The 20,102-nt window shown below is 39.4% G+C and overlaps 1 protein-coding gene across 1 annotated transcript in view; it reads right to left on the bottom strand.

The window, feature by feature from the left end:
• COL28A1 (collagen, type XXVIII, alpha 1) overlaps positions 1 to 20,102 on the bottom strand; it is a 181,367-nt gene that overhangs the window by 117,122 nt on the left and 44,143 nt on the right. The window contains exons 12-16 of the mRNA XM_010839817.1: positions 15,772 to 15,840; positions 14,285 to 14,353; positions 7,553 to 7,621; positions 4,715 to 4,783; positions 236 to 304 (exon numbers count right to left, since the gene is read on the bottom strand). Coding sequence (XP_010838119.1) covers positions 236 to 304; positions 4,715 to 4,783; positions 7,553 to 7,621; positions 14,285 to 14,353; positions 15,772 to 15,840 — 345 coding nt within the window. The remainder of the gene's footprint in view (positions 1 to 235; positions 305 to 4,714; positions 4,784 to 7,552; positions 7,622 to 14,284; positions 14,354 to 15,771; positions 15,841 to 20,102) is intronic.

The raw sequence follows: 20,102 nt of genomic DNA, 5'->3' as shown, positions 1-20,102 counted from the left end.
TCTAGGCAAGAGTACTGGAGTGGGTTGCCATTTCCTTCTCCAGGGAATCTTCCTGACCCAGGGATCGAACCCAGGTCTCCCTCATTGCAGACAGATGCTTTACCATCTGAGCCAACACCATTGCAATTCCGCTATCAAATGTACTTATAGCTGTTTGCCGGACTGGCCTTCAGTGAACACCAGGTTTAGGCCAGAATGTTCTCTATGAAAGGGAAAGAGAGAAAGCAGCAATTACCTGTTCCCCTTGACTCCCAATTCCAGGGATGCCCATCAGTCCTTGGGGTCCCACAGGTCCCATATCCCCCTGTGTAGAAATAAGCCAGAAATTTAAGAATACAGCTAACCTCATTCTTTCACACTTTGCTAATCTTGCAATATGATGGATTAAAGTCTATCTTTTAAACCATAAAGAAGTTCAACATGGAAAGTTACAAAACACCATTGCTTTTAAATAGTGTATGGTTCAAATTTGCCAAAATAGTGAATAATGTTTTCGCTATTTGGTCAAAAATGGTGTATGTTTGCACCAGCTTATATTCATCAATCATTTTTCCATAGAGAAACCAAAAATTCAAAAATTGTTTTATAATGACACAAACACTTCTTGTTAAGATCATAGAAATATTTAAATATTTAAAACATATAAAATTCATAGGATGTAAGAAGATCAGTATTTGAGAAAGGAATTAAAGAATAATATTTTTTTAATTTCTAAATACCTTTTTACTCCAAATCTTAACAAAACTTTTAAAACTTTTTTAAAATTTTTAAAAATTTTAAAACTTTTTAAAAACATTTTAAAACTTAAAAAATTATCTAAGGTAAGTGCAGCAAAATGAAAGTACTTCACCTTCTTATTCCATGAATAATTTTGAGAAATAAAGTGAGAGTTATCAGTGAGAACAATATCATTCATCCTTTCTCTGTGTATTTCCACAAATATTTGTTTAGTGTTTATTGTGTGCTAGGAATTGCTCCAACATGGGGAAATAGCAGTGACCAAAACAGACAAAACTCTCTTTCCTCATAGATCTTTCATTTTCTTGGGGAACACAGAAGATAATAAACAAGACAGAAGAAATAATAGTATGCTGAATGATGGTACATGCTAAAGAGAAAAATAAATGGAGGAATGGAGAGATAGCTGCAATCTGGGGAAAGGTGATTCAGGATGGTCTCACTGATGAGAGGGATAAACCAGGTAGAAACTTGGAGGAGAAGCATTCCAGGCAAAGCAAACATCCATGCAAGGAAGATGCCTAGAACATTCCAGAAACAGCAAGGAGACAATGTGGCTGGAGCTGGTGAGCATGAGGGAAAGCAGTGGAAGATGAAGTCAGGGATGTGTGTCAGTGGGCTCAGGCAGAGCAACTGATAGGGTCTTTTAGGCCATTGTGAGGGCTTTGGCTTTTCTCTACATGAGCTGAGGAGCCACTAGAGGATTTGAGCAGAGGAGTAAAAGATCTGGCTTAGTCTTCAAACGTTCACTCTGCAAGCCACATTGAGAACAAATGGAAGAGATGACCGTATGAGAGATGACTGTGGCCTGGACCAGGCTGTTGAGTGAAGGTGGTGGGGAGTGCTCAGATCCTAGATAGATTTTGCAAGTAAAGCCATCACGATTTGCTATAGATCGAGGATATCTTTGAGGTTTGTGGGAAAACATCAGTTCAGTTCAGTCACTCAGTCTTGTCTGACTCTGCAACCCCATGAACCGCAGCACGCCAGGCCTCCCTGTCCATCACCAACTCCCGGAGTTCACACAAACTCATGTCCATTGAGTCAGTGATGCCATCTAACCATCTCATCCTCTGTTGTCTCCTTCTCCTCCTGCCTTCAATCTTTCCCAACATCAGGGTCTTATCAAATGAGTCAGCTCTTCACATGAGGTGACCAGAGTATTGGAGTTTCAGCTTTAGCATCACTCCTTCCAGTGAACACCCAGGACTGATCTCCTTTAGGATGGACTGGTTGGACCTCCTTGCAGTCCAAGGGACTCTCAAGAGTCTTCTCCAACACCACAGTTCAAAAGCATCAATTCTTTGGCACTCAGCTTTCTTCACAGTCCAACTCTCACATCCATACATGACCACTGGAAAAACCATAGCCTTGACTAGATGGACCTTTGTTGACAAAGTAATGTCTCTGCTTTTGAATATGCTATCTAGGTTGGTCATAACTTTCCTTCAAAGGAGTAAGCGTCTTTTAATTTCATGGCTGCAATCACCATCCGCAGTGATTTTGGAGCCCCCCCAAAAAAAAGTCTCTCACTGTTTCCCCATCTATTTCCCATGAAGTGATGGGACCAGATAACATACTTGGGAAAGCATACTTGTCACTTATTGAGAGGGAAAAGACTGAGATGAAGCAAGGCTGAGGAAGGGTGTAATACCAGTAGCTCAGTTTGGGACGTGTTAGGTTTGAGATACCTAAAATAAACATTCAGGCAGAGATATCAAGTAGGTGAGAGGGGTGTGAGCTGGAGATGTCAATTTGGGAGCTCTCACGATATAGATGGTATTTGAAGTCAAGACTGGGTAAGTTTTCAAGTAGAAAGAGAAGAGAGAAAGTTCAAGGACTGAGCCCTTTGGGTGCTCCAAGTATTAGAGGTCAGAGAGATGAAGAACCAGGAGTGGAGACCGAAAAGTATACAGCCAGAGGGATCAGGTGAAGATATTCTTTCAAGAAGATGAGGATCCTAGCGGATGATGCTACTGATAGGCCAAGTAAATTGACAACCAAGAGTTGACCACTGGACTAGGCAACATGGATAAATATGCTTTATTTATTTATTTATATTTGTGCTGGGTCTTCATTGCTTTGTATGTGTTTTCTCTAGTTGCCGCAAGCAGGGGCTGCTCTTCGTTGCGGTGCATGGCTTCTCACTGCAGTGGTTTCTCTTGTGGTTGCGGTTCCCGGGCTCTAGAGCACAGGCTCAATAGTTGTGGCACACGGGCTTAGCTGCTCTGCAGCATGGGGGATCTTCCCAGATCAGGAATCGAACCTGTGTCTCCCACACTGACAGGTGGATTCTTTACCACTGAGCCACCAGGGAAGCCCAATACACTTATTTCAATGTCAACTGCATTTAGACTACGTCAGGATCTGCAAAGTTTTTCTTGAACAGTTGGATAGTAAATATTTTATGCTTGAGAGTCATAATAAGGTCTCTTGCAAAACCAGTGAATGCTGCTTCAGTAGTACAAAAGCAGCCAGACAGTAGTTAAATGAATAGGTGTGTCTGCTGAATACTTTATTTACAAAAACAGGCAGCCCACCCTATAGTTTGCCAATGCCTGAGCTAAATAAATATGCTTTTGTGAACAAAAGCACATGATTAGGTCATAATTTATATAATATTAAAAACCTGAACCTGTCATGAAGACAGGCCCTGGCATATGCTTCTTAGTGGTTCACTTTGTGTCAAGCCCTAGTCTAAATAAATGTCCATAGAAGGAAACAGGTAATGGACTCAAGTTCTAGTTCAAAGCTGGGTTATTCTGATTCAGAACTTGATTGCTTATCATGAGGCATTCATTGTGCCAAATGCTTTTCATGCTTTATCTCATTTAATCCTCACAGAAACCCTCTGAAAGTAAGCACCCCCATTTTCCAGATGAGGTTAAGTTGGGAAGACCCCCCTGGAGAAGGAAATGGCTACCCACTGCAGTATTCTTGCCTGGAGAAGTCCATAGACAGAGGAGCCTGGCTGCAGTCTCTGGGGTCACAAGGAGTCAGACATGAGCAACTAACATTTTACTATTTTCAACTCCCAGTCACACAACTGATAGATTCAAGTCCTCTCCCTCCAACTCCGAACCCAACTCATAATCACTGTTCTGCAAATGTTCAACAACTCATATAACAGACCTCTTTGGGGAATTACATTACATTTAAATATCTGTAGTAAAGCTACTTCCTTGTTCTGTATAATAGTGTATTTTTGAGAGTCCTTATCACAGAAGTGTTTATCTAATCACTTGAATCCCAGAATATAAAAGAGTAGGGAAAGAAGAAAGGAGAAGGGAAAGGGAATGAAAATCAGATAAAAGCGTTGCAGTTACTAGGTGACACCGTCCTGATATTTCATTGTCTTCTTTGCATGAGCTCCAGATATGAAACCACAAAGACCATGTCAATACCTGGAAAAGTTAATTTACTGAACTTATAACACAGCATTTACGTTGTACTCAGTAGTCACTACTCCAAAGAATGAAAGAGCATCTTATGTATTTTTGTGTATTTGGGACTGGAGTTACACCACCAGAGCTCAACTATTTGAACCAAGAATTGTATGATGTCTGAAATTTGTATAGTTCAACATTTACTACTGTCTCTGCTACTTAAATACAGATACCCAGAAGAGACAGCTACCAGTAAATAGTAAACAGAAGAAATAAGTAATTCGAGTAGAAATACAACACCCAAGATAATCATCTATGTCAATTGTTATTCTAATACAATGATGTGTTTAGATATTGACGTATATGTAGGACTCCAAACTAATTGCTGTCTGTGTTTTCGCACATTTTTTATATCCCTTCCTTCTCTGGCAGCTTTCCCTTCCTACCTGTCTTTAAAACGTTTGTAGTTAACTGGATACCTGTGTGGTATGGTTGTCAGGTTGTACATAGTTCATAAATATACATACATAAGGAACAATAAAAAGTCATTTTATTGGCATATTTTCTGTTATCCACCCTATATGCAATACCTTGTCCCCTTTTATTGATGGGCCCGCTTCTCCTTGTGGGCCAATTGCTCCTTGAGAACCTTTTTCACCCTGAAAGTATATGGGAGAGCTATCAATGCAGTAATAAAATTCAGGATTTTAAAACAGGTAAAGCATTCAAACCATCAAAATTCACTGCTAACTACAAATGGGTAATTCTAACTCCAAGATTTGTAAACTGAAAAAAAAAAATATAGCATTAACATTTCATAAATGTAAAAGAATCTGTTCGAGCAGAAAATTTACACAGCATCACTGAAGTGGGAAAAGAGCCCCATTCCTAATATAATCAGAAATATCTGAAAGTGGGAGATCTAATCAATCATGTATTACAACCAACTGAATCAGTCTTCTGTTTCTTTACCATTTCTGTAACTGTATCCATTACATAATGAAAATCTGTCTCTCAGTATGTGAAATAACATTTGCTAAGATGGAATTATTTATTAAGTGTTTTATACCAAAATTTATAAACATTTATTGAAAACTTAGTTTTAAAAGAATTTGTGGAAAATCTTTTGGGGTCTGCTTCTAGAGCCACATGGCCTACGTGAATCACTCTGGTTGTGATGTCATGTCAATGCAGTCATAACACTTTGTCATTTGTATGAAAAACAAACCACAGAATTGATCAGAAATAGCACACATTTCATAAATTCATTTGAACCAAGAGTAAAATCAAAGAACATTTGCAAGAAACCTAGGAAAATATACCTTTATGTCTTTCTGTAGTCATTATTTATTCACTTAAGCCCCATGTCATTGCAAAGTAGCCCCACGAAGTACATACAGAGAACTCCCATTGGTCTTGCTAGTTGAGGAGTGAAGAATTCTGTCTAATGGGTTCTGATTGTTACCACAAAGTACATCTGTGTACAGTCAATCCTAAAACAACACTGAATATAAAGAGTTCTTTCTTTGATGAGTCAGAGGGCAATGCAGTGCTATGGGTTATTATGAAGGAATGTAACATTATACCATGCCGTTGAAACTGCCAGTAAAACGTGCCCTGAAATATGCCTCTCAGTGTTTTATTTACTCTGTTCTCATTTATTTATTTCTTTAAACCCCACAGATTATAAGGAGAAATAATTCTGGCTGTTTGAATTTTCCAGGTTGTTTGGGCTATACATAATTAGAAATTTACTGTGTGCCAAAAAAATTAAATTATGTATGATAAAACTTTCTGAAATGTGGTGCCAAATTGCTGACCTCTGCCTTCTTGTGATGATATTTTGATTAGGCGAGGGCATTAGTAATATCCCCTTTTCCAACATATTATTTCTATTTACTATAACAAATTAAAATGTGTTGGTTAACAAGGGCTTCTTTTAAAATTCAGCCCAGCAGTCACTCACAACTTCGTGTGATATATTTGTTTTAGCTAACTGATTTCCCTTCAGTGGAGATTTAGGTTTCTCATAGATAATTGAATATTGATCATGGTGGAAGAGGCTGAAAATGAGAAGCAATTTTAGAGTGTAAGACCGTACTGAGAAGGTCAGATCTCAGTGACTCGACTGAATGAAGTGGAAGGTCTTAAACACTTAGAAAACAGCACACGCTTCTCGGGGTAGTGTGTGTGCATGCTTGTATGTCTGGGGGAAACATTTTAGGAAAGGAGGAAAGAGGACCCCCAATTTATCCTTGTGAAAGTTCACTTTCAGTCTGTTGAAAGTTGCCCAGCTGTGTCCGACTCTTTGCGACCCCCATGGATTGTATGGAATTCTCCAGGCCAGAGTACTGGAGTGGGTAGCCGTTCCCTTCTCCGGGGGATCTTCCCAACCCAGGGACCTTACCTACCCTGAAATTCTGTTGTTGCTGCACAAAGGGTCTCAGAAAATCATTTCCTGTGTGGCCTTTAGCAAGTGAGCCATATATTATGGGTAAAGAGTCTAGACCAGGGATCAGCAACCCATTGTCCAATCCCAGCCCACTGCATGCTTTTTTGTAGATACAGCTTTACTGAAGCACAGCCAAGATCACCCATTGTTTAGGGTTGCCTTCATGCTTTAGCAACAGAAGCTAAGTGGTTGCAACAGAAAGCACATGGCTCACAAAGTCTGAAATAGTTACTGTCTGGTTCTTTACAGAAAGTTTGCAAGCCCTGGTCTAGAGGAACTTGAGCTACAAGAATTACGTGTGGGAGGCGGTGCAAACAGTTAACACCTCAGTTGCCAGGTGAGAGGTAGTTCTTGCGTAACATTTTGCTCCTTCTGGTAGTAAGGCAAATTCGATTCCCTCCATCCACCCACGTTACCTTTCTTATATTAATGGCAATAGTGTGATAAATTGGTTTATTAGATTGTTTCTTGTCTGTTTCACAGAACAAAGTTGTGGGTAAAACTTGGTATGTCATGTGTGTGTTAGTCGCTCAGTCGTGTCCGACTCTTTGAGACCCCATGGACCACAGCCCACCAGGCTCCTCTGTCCATGGAATTCTCCAGGCAAGAATACTGAAGTGGGTTGCCATTTCCTTCTCCAAAACTTGGTATATAGCTATGCTCAATAACTTAATTTCTGGGCATAAAGATGCTATTTATCCCTGTGGTTTTAATGACTATGAATGACTTTAAGAGATTTTCTAATTTCATATGCAGTAACTGTATGAAGCAGCAGCCTTGCAATTACTTGTTTATAATTGCAAATGTCACTATAGCTTCATGTTAAGGGAAAATTTACATACAAATTCACTTAATAGGGTGAAGATGATCAGGAAAATACTTGACCTGGGATAGTTGGCTAGGACACCGTTTTTGAATTTATAATTCATGATCATGCAATAGAGGCATTTCTCCTCCATGTAGAAGGTGCTGTTACCTTTGGCCCTGGAAGTCCTTCTCCTGGTAAGCCTCTCTCTCCTGGTGGTCCCTCAGGCCCGCGGGGACCCTGGTTAGGATACAAGAGAGTGAGGAGCAAAAGGAGAGACAGAGAAAATAGGAGAGAGGAGAGGGCAGGGAGGAGAGAGGAAGAAAGATAATGGTCACATTTCAGTTCACAGGGGCATGCAATGATATAGTCCTATTCACATGATTAGTGAGACTCGATCCTCCTAGTACATACCATGCTGATAAGTAGAATCATATGGTTGTGAAGAATAATATTCTCATTGTATTAAATACTTGTTCTATTTGATTAGCATAAGATGTTCCATTCTGATGTTCTCAAATTGGCAGAAAATGGAAGTGAAGTGATACTTCAGAATAAGGATGAGGAAATCAATCCTATGAGGAAAGGCTAAAAATCTAGGACTGTGTAGCCCAAAAAAGGATGCAAAGTGATGAAATAATTTAATTAGGCACCAGGGGAAGGAATCACCACACAGCTGTTTTAAAGCACTGAATTCTGTTTACATGCTGTTTTAATTTCCATCCTGATAAATTTGGATTCAGACTTGAATTCTTTCTGGAACTTGTTGAATCCCCTGGAGGTTTATGTGCAAATAGAAATCTTGATAGAATCTTTTAAGAGGTAACAAGACTTTTGATCTCAATGATTAAAATTAAGTCCATGTGACTCTTGCTCAGAAAGGCACTCAGTAAGGTGAGGACTTCTCACATAAGGAAAGAAAACAGTGCAGTCTCAGGGTTTGAAACGGATGAACGGGCAGATGCTAGTTGAAAAAGACAACAACAAAATATTCACTTAAACCAGGAATTTTAAAAGATTATAAATTTGTTCTTTCTTCTTGACCAGAAGGCAAAAAAAAAAAAAAGTAGAAAGGAGACTAATAACAAGAATGGCAGATGCATGAACTGGAGCTTTTCCTCTAGTAGACATAGAAAGATAATTAGGACTCTCTTGGCAGGGAAGTAAATCTATGATGGTACAAGACGGAGTTGCCCAGAGCCCCAAAGGAGGTTCCCCCCTGTAGACACTCTGAGTGATCTTGGGGCTCAGTCTACAGTAATCTAGGGTGATTTAAGAGATGTTTTCTACTCAAGCCTTGGAGCTGAACTAGGATCCAGCATTATGCACACCAGTGGCCAATCACAACTACAGATTTGTGAGAGAGAAAACTAATTGTACCCCATATCTAATTTTTGGGGGCTTTCCTTAAAATCGTATCTTATAAAAGACAGCCTTCTTTAGTATTTATGCATAGCCAATTTAGTAAAGGCTTTAATTAAAGTAAAAAACTAGCATTTAACTCAATTTAAATTGCTGTACTTATGGGAAAACTAGCTTTTAACCATCCAAGGGCTTAATCAAAGTCCTAATATCCATGACAGAGTAATCTAATGTTAGAGCAATTAACTAGGAGAAAAAGAAATATGGTGTGAAAATTAGATTGCAAACTAGACAGAGAAGCCCTAGCTAATATTACACACTGTATAAAAAAATATTAACAGGTTATTCCTCTTCCTCAAATGAAAATAACCCAATTTTCATGGAATGCAAAGGAGTCTTTTTCCAGCTCACTCAAATTTTTTTCCCATTCATTCAACGAATGTTTACCAAATGCCTGGTAGGTGCAAGTCACTGTGCTAGCGTCTGAAAACAGCAGACAGCCCCACTCCTTGTCTCATAGAGTTTACAGTCTTGCATAATAAACTAAAAGCAGGTTTGGGAGTCATTTGGACTGATATTCAAGCCACCTCTTGCTACATATCAACAGTGTGATCTTAAATAATTCCATCTCTCTAAGTTCAGCATTCTCACCAGAATAGTGGTAACAATAGTATCTACCTCAACCACACATATTAATATAAGGACTAGATCAGAGAGATGTAAAGCTCTTACATATTAAGCACTCAATAAATATCTGCTTGCTATCACTATCAAAATTGTTTTCCCTGGATCCTTCAATTGCTAAGAAAGTCCTTTCATGAAGTTTTTACAAATTAAGTAGTCTCAGAGTATGGCCTATGTTAAGCAGTGTGGAGATGCATGCCACATAGAGCAGGCGCTGACGCTTGCTTCCATCTCTGCATTTCTGGAAGACAGTAGCCAAGGTGAAAATGAAAATCATGAAGACTTTGAGGAGCCCCATTTTCCAAGCTGCTGAGAACAGAGAGTTAACGCTTGTGAACAATCACTTAGGGGCATTGAAAAAAACAGTGATTCAAGGTTTAATTACTGGAAACCTGGAAACTGTCAGCATAATATTCTGCACCATCAGTATATTCTCAAGTTTTCTAGTTAAACAGTCAAGGTGAATGATGACTGCTAACCAGAGAAAAGAAAGAGCAGGTACTTGGGTTAGATGAACTATACTTTCAATTTATTAAGATGGTACCAACAGATTATTTTTTAAAAGACAAAAATGCTCAGTAAAAAAGTATCTTTTTCAAAGGCTATCAGATCTAGTTATAACTCTGACATTCTTATTTGGCTTCTAATGAACACCTTTAATTAAAACATATCTAGTGGAAGAGACTAATTATCAATTAACAAAGTCTGACCAGAAATGCTTTATATGAGACATTAACAAGATAAAATATAATTGTCTATTATCATTATCTTCCTTAATAATCTCAATAGTGTGGATAATCCGAGAAGGCAATGGCAACCCACTCCAGTACTCTTGCCTGGAAAATCCCATGGGTGGAGGAGCCTGGTAGGCTGCAGTCCATGGGGTTGCTAAGAGTCGGACAGAACTGAGTGATTTCATTTTCGCTTTTCACTTTGATGCATTGGAGAAGGAAATGGCAACCCACTCTAGTGTTCTTGCCTGGAGAATCCCAGGGAAGGGGGAGCCTGGTGGGCTGCCGTCTATGGGGTCGCACAGAGTCGGACACGACTGAAGCAGCTTAGCAGCAGCAGCAGCAGCAGCAGCAGCAGCAGCAGCAGTATGGATACTCAATTAAAGTGGTTTCAATATATGTTGTAGGCATTAAAGATAAATATGCTAAATAATATTAAAAATTATCCTTAGTATTCAGTGAAATTTATTTTTAACTTCAAAATAATTAGTTTTACTTCAGGGGATTTTTCTTACTGAAAGTGCTCCCAAAAAACCAAACACAGCACCCTAAGAGTGTTGAACCAATTTATTATTCTTTAATCAGTCATCTGACAGACCAACACACAACTAGTGATAATCATATAATTAAAGATGGTAGCTGTCAGTTCATAGTTCAGTCAAGGAGCTGGAATATTAATTCATTTGATCAGATTTATATTACTATCGTATAAAAAGAGTAGTTAGTACTAAACTAGAAACCACTTGAAATGATTCAGGCAAAGAAACAAATGTAAACAACTTTCAGCAGAAGCTTTGTCAGTCCTAAGATAAGCCTTTATGTTACTTTGAAATAATTCAAAAACTCATTATTGATTTTTATTATGATATTTTGGGACAGTATTTTCATACATTTCTTGAGATTTATCCCCTCTTTGTTATGGTTTTAGTTCCCAATTATTTCACAGACTACACAGTGTCACTCTAATTTGTGTAATTGTGGCTTAGATAACAAGAAAACAAACAAGAATTTCATGTTCTGCCAATACCGTGAAAACCCTCTAGCTACAAAGAGAAAAGCAAATAATACAAATTTTTCTTTAAAATGAAGGCCCCCAAAAAATCAATAATTAAAGGAAGTTACAGGGTTTCAAAACAGAAAGAGAGCTGAACACTAGAGGTATGCCCATAAGCGAACACTGTGACTGTTCTGGGTGAAAAGTGTGGTTGTGTCCTAGGGCAAAGTCCAGGAGTCTAAGAGGAAGAAGTGGGAACAATGACTTAGGCCCACTCAGTGGAAGATGAGCAGGAAATTAGAACTGAAATCCTCCCATAAAACTAGGACCTTCTAAGTTATATATCTCCAATGAAAGGGCAGGGTAGACCACAGTGCTCCCATCAACACAGTGTTATGAATGACAAGAACTGTGTCTACTTCACTTGGGCTCTAAGTGGACCTGACAACTCCTAACCGGGTCCTGTGCTGTGTATGGGTTGTAGTTTCAAGCGACACCACGTTGGTGGTCCTGGGACACCTTAGTCAAGGCATTAACATCAAGTATGTGCCTGGAATAAATGCACATTCCTCTCAAACATGCTCCAACATAGAACACTTGGGATTTCACAGGTAAACCTGGCTGACAATAAATTCAGATGCCAGGGTACAAAACGTACAAGAAATTAATTCTCAGTGAGTAAAAGTGAACCAATAGATACCAAAAAAAGGGAAGGTAGACTTTAAATGATTAATGGTCTTAAGAATAGAAATACAAGAAGCGAAGAGGACAGTATAGCAAAAATATATTAATAAAAAGAGGTAGATTTTTAAAAATAGCTTCAAGAATTTTTTAAAAATACTTATTAAGTTAAAAACACAAGGGATGATTTAAGGACATTTTCTAAGTAGAGAAAAATACATTTGTGCATTATGTTAGATTTTAGGAAACCACCCCAAAATGCAACTAAACAATAGAGTTCTTAAATAAATAATGTAAAAAAGAAAATATCTGAAGAGATCATAACTAATACCTTGCAAAATTGCTGATTTCTCAGAGATATGAAACTCATGAATTTGAAGCAATATAAATGAAAATATATCCATATGTGTTTGCATCATAGTAAATCTATGGAGACAGTAAGACCTTCAATGGTAGATAGTAATGGCAAATCCTCTCTTGATTATTAATTAATTGCTTGCCCCCACCCCTCACCAATTATGGCCATCATCATGGCCCCCTCCATTATGAAGGAGTTCCGTGGTAGTCAGCATACTATCAGAAATGTAACTGGCCCTGTCCAGAGAAAGGTGGCATCAGGCTTCCATGTACCGTTTGCAGATTGGGCATAGTCAGCAGTGGCAACATCCAAGTTAGCTTTGTTCAAAGGAAGTTGATGTCGCTCCTGTGTATAGTCTCCATCCCAGCCACTAAGTAACTCAGTGGATGGTAGTAGAGCTAGGAAATGAGATTGAGTGACGTTCTGTCTATTTGCTTATTTAGAACCGTCTTTAAAATGGATGTGGTTTGGTGAGCATTCACCTAGGACACACTTATTTTCATACTCTGTGCTCATGAAGAGAACAGGAGTCTACTTCCAGCTAGGCCGGCCTAACACGCTCAGTTTTGTTCTCCTTTTGTCTGTTCATATGGGGCTATAGGTGTGGCTCGTGGGAAGAGCAACAATGGAGAAGATGCCATCAGAGTCTCCAAGTCAATTACTCATGAAACCATTTGTATCTTTAAGAATTGATGCTGGACTTCTACTGCATATAGCCTAGACGTCTTATATAACACCCAGTTCATGATGAATAATTCAACATATATGGTCACGTATTGTCCCTTGGTTAGCCATGCAGTCTCTTTTAGGATTCAGCACAGCAAGGCAGAGCTGTTTATTAAGTTAAAAGTAGGTGGTAAGCCTATGGCTGATTCATGTTGATGTTTGGTAGAAACCAACACAATACTGTAAATCAATTATCCTTCAGTTAAAAATAAATTTTTTAAAAGGTATATGGAAGGAAAAGAAGTCTTATGTTTGTTTCAAAAACCTAGGTTTCTTTTGGACAGCTCATAAAGATTTGACATTGAAACACGAAACTCATTTTTATTCCCACTTATTCAGAACATTGTGAGAAGGTTTTTTCATTTCTGTCGAAAACGTCCCAAATCCTCTGCTGTACTCCCTCTACTCATGGCAGCATGTCTGGGCCTGCGTCCTTCTAGCCGATGTCACTTTGCTTTTCTAGGTTTCCAGTCTGCTCTAGTGTAGAATGAGCAGTGTCTGCAGAGAACTCACACTCTCTCTCAGTAGTTAAGTTTTAAGAGTCCTATCTACTTAGTGGGAACAGCAGATAATTAAGCCAGTATATTTTCCCACTATTTGATGTTCTATTTTTTGAATCTGTGTATTCAGACATTGGTGAAAAGTCTAACCCTCAAATAACATGCTGCCATTTCATTCCCAGAGTATAGCAAGGAAGCACACATTTGTCTTAATATTTACATGTGAGGAACTACAAAACCCAATTGAGAGACCAACTATTCAGGCGGTTGTTTTTATTCGAGCTACTATTCTTTTCTAGAAGGATAATGATTACTTGAAAAGTTTAAAACCTTCTTATTCCAGAAGTCACGTTTTATTCATTTCCTCTCCAGCTCTCTTTTGATAGAAAATTTTTTCCTTTCCAACAACAGTGAATATCAAAGCTACATAAGGTAGAAGCTGCAAATTGCACAGTATTACCTGTCTACCATTATCAATTCTAACTTTAGAGTATACTCAGTATTGGGGGATTATACTCAGTGATTTTTCTCATGATTATAGGAAAGTCAATTACAAATTATAGATATTAAGTCTGAACCTAGATCTCCTATCTCCTAGGAAAATCTGACATATGAGAATGCTTTTCTTCATGGACAAGCTGATTAATTTCATAAGAGATTATACTAAGAGCCTATGTACATATCCTATAAATATAGTTATCCCTTTTTCAAGTAGTATGAAGACTAACGCCTGGATCTGACCTTTATATATTTATTGACTTTTGTTGTTCAAAAAGATAAAGATAGCTTAGTTTAACCATAGTCTAACCCAAAGGAGCACATAAGAATTTATCTTTTTAATTCCACCTAGAATTTTTTGCTACTCACTGTCTGGCCCGGTTCACCAACACCAGTAGGTCCTGGAGGCCCAGTTCTTCCTTCCTGGCCTCTTTGCCCCTACGAGGAAGAAATAATTGAATGCAAGCTTGAGTTTTTAAATAAAGAACACACATAGCACAAAGTACTCTGGAGATTTCAACAAAGATAGACAGCAAAAATGTCAAACTTTTCAAATTCATAAAGATTAAAAAAAAAAATCTAAAGGAGGAAAGGGCTTCCCTGGTGGCTCAGAGGTAAAGAATCCACCTGCCAATGCAGGAGACGTGGGTTAGATCCTTGAGTCGGGAAGATCCCCTGGAGAAGGAAATGGCAACCCACTCCAATATTCTTGCATGGAGAATCCCATGGACAGAAGAGCCTGGTGGGCTATCCATGGGGTCGCAGAGTCAGACACGACTCAGTGACTAAACAACAGAGCCTGAAATACACCTTGAATTTAAGTGAACAAATTACCCCCAAATGTTCCTCATTCCTTCCTATCTAAATGCAATTTTAGTTTTCAGAAATGATTAGCAGTTGGCAGAACAGACTGTGTGCAACTCGCTCTGACTACTGAGAAGACCAACAGACAATGCTTGTGCTGTTCCCTGGCCCCCGCCTCTGTCCTGGGATGTTTCCCGTCCCCTCCCCTCCCCGCCCTGTCCTGTTCCATGTCACCTCGCCATTCGTGTTTCACCTTTCATCTCGTTCAGAACCCTTCTCCAGTAACACTGCCAATATAAACTCCACATTCCCCGGAGTCTCAATGTGCTTATTGCCTAAAAGCCATCCATGGGGACACCTGGTTACATTCGAAGCGCACTTTTTTGTACTGCTCTCTGTTTTAGCCCCACGTTGAAGTCTTATTGTCCCAATGACGTAGAAAAGCCACTTAAAATAAGCGCTTTTGCTCTAGTACATCCTGCATGATGCAGAGCACCCCAGAGTGGTGGGTGTTCCAGTCCTTTCCCAGTTGGTGCTAGTGGTAAAGAACCCACCTGCCAATGCAGGAAACGTAAGAGACACGGATTCAATCCTTGGACTGGGAAGATTCAGCCCTTCCTAGTTTCCAACAAACCTGTCAGCATTTGCTTATTCACTGTCAGGGTTCTTCCGACTTCTGCCCCTCTATGCTTATTTGATGTGAGCAGGTGATAGCTGATGTGTTAAGGTATTTCACATCCTAATGACATTTTTGTGTGATAACATTTACAGTCCATGAAAACTCAATAGAACCAGATGCACATTGGTGTGAGGGTGAGTATTTGGAGCCAAGAGTAATTTTCATTCCAAACAATCAAAAAATACATAGATTATTCTTGGGGTAATTGGCCCCAACTAGGGCATTGTGAGTGTCCAAGCATCCAGACTGTAGTAACTCATCCTCAGGCAGACTCCTTGTGTCTCTGAGGGTAAGACTGAGCACAAGTCACAGTCCTCCCAGCCTTACAGTAAATTCAGAAATCATCAGTGGGAAGAGAGACAAGTATCGTTACCTTAACACCTTGCTGTCCAATACCAGGGGCTCCTGGAGGACCATAGGGACCAGGGGGGCCAGGTTCACCCTGGAGGAAGAAACAGTGAGATGTTAGGTCAACTCCAGCATATTTGTTGGGCAGTTCTTAGATGTACAGTGCTGTGACAGGGGCTTGAGGGCATCAATACAGCCTAACACTCAGTCTCACAGTCTCCACCCTCACGTGTTTACCATCCAGTTGGACAGACAGCACAGACCCAGGTTGGAATTAGCCATGAGGCACAGTAGACCCAGATTCTAGGGTTCGTGAAAATGTCTCCATTTAAATTCTTAAAATCAGAATTTTTTAAAAAAAACTTAATATTGATTATAGTAGTGAATCTAGTCTGGACCACATTTTCTTCATACCAACTCAGTTGAAATCTGTAATTTTAAACATTTTTATGGAGGAAAATCCCCAGAAGCACAAAAGGTTTTAGGATCTGTGAAAAGTCATAATTCAGCCTTCATCCATTTGTTCAGAACATCTTTATTAAATGCTTCTGGCAGACACATTTGTTTCCTACCCAATGATCATCCTCTCCCTTCTCTCTTCCCTGCTGTTATGAATCTGATCTGTTCAGGTCAGTGGGCAGGTATTCTTCACCCTCGGAGGTGTAAGATGAATGATAATCAGTCTAAAATAAGGGGAGACTCTTCTTTCTCATAGCCACTGATGAGTCTATGTTAATCCTTTGGCTCAGTTCTAAGAAATGAGATGTGGGGACCTTATGGGATGCAAAGGGAAATTTTGCTTCTGCTTCTTTTGTTCCTTGGAGAGGTAATAGCTTGTCTTATAACCATGAGGCACCAATCTCCCAGATGAATGCCAATAGTTGATGAGTGTGAGGCAGAAAAAGTTTAGAAGAGCCTGGCTCCTGGACAGCCTCTCTGAGCTCCTGATCCGGTCCTGACTACCCACCTTCAAACACTCAGTTCACTCAACAAGAAGCATTCTTACGATTTGAGCTGCTGTTAGTCAGGATATTTGTTACTAGATAGCAGAAGCAGTTCAGTTAATACGGTCTACGAGGTGGCAGGCCCATCATGGAGCTTGGGCATTATACAACTGAACGTGACCACGGCACTCAAACTCCTGCATTTCACCAGTGAGGAAACGGAGTCCCAGAGGGATTATCTGGCCTGCACAAACTCACACCTCAGTATCACCCACAGGGATATGGGTCTTTGTGTCTTTCAGGCTTCCGGTCCTGTCATGTTGCCAGAGAAAAGGAGAGTGGCTGTGAATCGCCATTTCTTTTTTATAATGCTGATTTCTTCTGTTTAACAAAATAATGTGTCTTTTTTTTATTGACACCAGCATGAGTTTAATTATGAAGTCTTATTCTCACGCTCAGGGAGTTCATATGTTCAGATGCCAGGCAGAGAGCAACAGAGAGCACAGCAGGGAGATCTGTGGTTGCTTATGAGAATCTGACTCCTAGACATTTCATGAGATCAATTTTAAATTTTATGCCAGCTGCAAGAAACAAGGTAGTCAACTGATACTCAGAATTCACAATACTTCATCTTGCTGTCAACATAAGCTGAAGATATTAAGAAGAGGTTGCAAGAATACATAGAAGAACTATACAAAAAAGATCTTCATTACCCAGATAACCACCATGGTGTGATCACTCACCTAGAACCAGACATCCTGGAACGCGAAGTCAAGTGGACCTTAGGAATCATCACTACAAACAAAGTGAGTGGAGATGATGGAATTCCAGCTGAGCTATTTCAAATCCTAAAAGATGATGCTGTGAAAGTGCTGCACTCAATATGTCAGCAAATTTGGAAAACTCAGCAGTGGCCACAAGACTGGAAAAGGTCAGTTTTCGTTCCAATCCCAAAATAAGGCAATGCCAAAGAATGCTCAAACTACTGCACAGTTGCACTCATCTTACACGCTAGTAAAGTAATGCTCAAAATTCTGCAGTCCAGGCTTCAACAGTATGTGAACTGTGAACTTCCATTATGTTCAAGCTGGATTTAGAAAAGGCAGAGGAACCAGAGATCAAATTGCCAACATCCATTGGATCATTGAAAAAGCAAGAGAGTTCCAAAAAAAATCTGCTTTTGCTTTCTTGACTATGCCAAAGCCTTTGACCAAAGCCTGTGATCCCCATGTGGATCCCAACGAACTGTGGAAAATTCTTAAAGAGATGGGAATTCCAGACTACTTGACCTGCCTCCTGAGAAATCTGTATGCAGGACAAGAAGCAACAGTTAGAACTGGACATGGAACAGCAGACTGGTTCCAAATAGGAAAAGGAGTACAGTCAAAGCTGTATATTGTCACCCTGCTTATTTAACTTATATGCAGAGTACATCATGTGAAATGTCGGGCTGGATGAAGCACAAGCTGGAATCAAGATTGCCAAGAGAAATATCAATAACCTCAGATATGCAGATGACACCACAATTATTGCAGAAAGCAAAGAACTAAAGAGCCTCTTGATGAAAGTGAAAGAGGAGAATGAAAAAGTTGGCTTAAAACTCAACATTCATAAAACGAAGATCATGGCATCTGGTCCCATCACTTCATGGCAAATGGGGAAACAACAGAAGCAGTGGTAAACTTTATTTTGGGGGGCTCCAAAATCACTGCAGATGGTGACTGCAGCCATGAAATTAAAAGATGTTTACTCCTTGGAAGGAAAGTTATGACCAACCTAGATAGCATATTGAAAAGCCAAGATATTACTTTGCCAACAAAGGTCCATCTAGTCAAAGCTATGGTTTCTCCAGTAGTCATGTATGGATGTGAGAGTTGGATGATAAAGAAAGCTGAGTGCTGAAGAATTGATGCTTTTGAACTGTGGTGTTGGAGAAGACTCTTGACTGTAAGGAGGTCCAGCCAGTCCATCCTAAAGGAAATCAGTCCTGAATATTCATTGGAAGGACTGATGCTGAAGCTGAAACTCCAATACTTTGGCCACCTGATGTGAAGAACTGACTCATTGGAAAAGACCGTGATGCTGGGCAAGATTGAGGGAGGGAGGAGAAGGAAGACAGAGGATGAGATGTTTAGATGGCATCACCGACTCAAAGGACATGAATTTGAGTAAGCTCCGGGAGTTGGTGATGGACAGGGAGGCCTGGCATGCTGCAGTCCATGGGATCACAAAGAGTTGGACATGACTGAGCGACTGAACTGAACTGAACTGAACTGATACCATGGGCCTCAAGATGGAAGAAAGTCAGTGTTTCATACAACCTACTATTAATACAACCTACTATTTAGTACTGCCCTAACTTTATATAGATTGTCTCACTTAATCTTCTAACCATCTTAGGAAATTGGTATTTTTTCCCATTTTATGATGTAGGAATATCATCTCCTTTTTTAAATTCATTTTTAAGTATGCATGGTATCACAGGGGGAAAAACATGGCTTTTTCTTTCAGTCAGTCTAGTTGAATTCTGGTTCTCTAATTTATAAACAGTTTGAGCTTTTGCAAGATTCCCATATGCAAAATGAGGGTCATTATATTTACCCTGCAGCATTGTTGAAAGGATTCTAAATAGCATCTTAAAAATGTCTGAGTTGTAACCAGTCACGTGGTTGGCTGTATAACATTTGTAGAGCAATTTTTGCTCACTAGACTTTAACTGAGCACCAGCCTGGTACCTAGAACCTCCTTACATAATTATAGACGTAAATCAGGTTGCACCTGTACTTTGCAGACACTTACAATCTGGCTGGAGAGATAAATGAATATAAAACAAAACACAAACATGTGAATTAGCTATAACAAAGGTATTAGCACAGCACACGAGACTCTAAGGCAGAAATGTTTAATTCTACCTTAAGGAATTGGGAAAGTTTTATGCAGTAGTGAAGATGTTTGCTCTGAACAAAAAAAAAAAAAGTATGAATCATATCTCATCTGGTAGAAAAAGGGGACAAAGTTTCAAGGAAAGGAGAGAGTATGGTGTGAAATGTTCTGGGCACAGTGAGCAGCTCTGTGGGCTCAGGCAGACAGGAATGAAGGTGATGGTAGGGTCGCTGTGCGGAGCCGCACTGCCCGTGAGAAATATACGAAGAAACACATTTAAAACTTTTAATTTTCCAGAAAGTAATAATAGATTTTACTTAACCCAGTGTATCCAAAATGTTATCATTTCAGCATAAGCAATACAAAACTCTTAGTAATGATTTTATTTTCCATTATTTTTAATGTGGTGTCTTCAAAATCCTATGCGTATTTAATACTTATGGCACATCTCAGTTCGGACTAGCCACATTTCAAGTGCTCAGAAATCATGTGTGGCTACTCTATATTTTTAATTTATTTTTAATTGGGG

Source organism: Bison bison, unplaced genomic scaffold (genome assembly GCF_000754665.1).
Source record: "Bison bison bison isolate TAMUID 2011002044 unplaced genomic scaffold, Bison_UMD1.0 scf7180017864134, whole genome shotgun sequence".
Lineage (NCBI taxonomy): Eukaryota > Metazoa > Chordata > Mammalia > Artiodactyla > Bovidae > Bison > Bison bison.
Note: the sequence above shows the minus strand (reverse complement) of the source record. Positions and strands in the feature narration are given on the sequence as shown.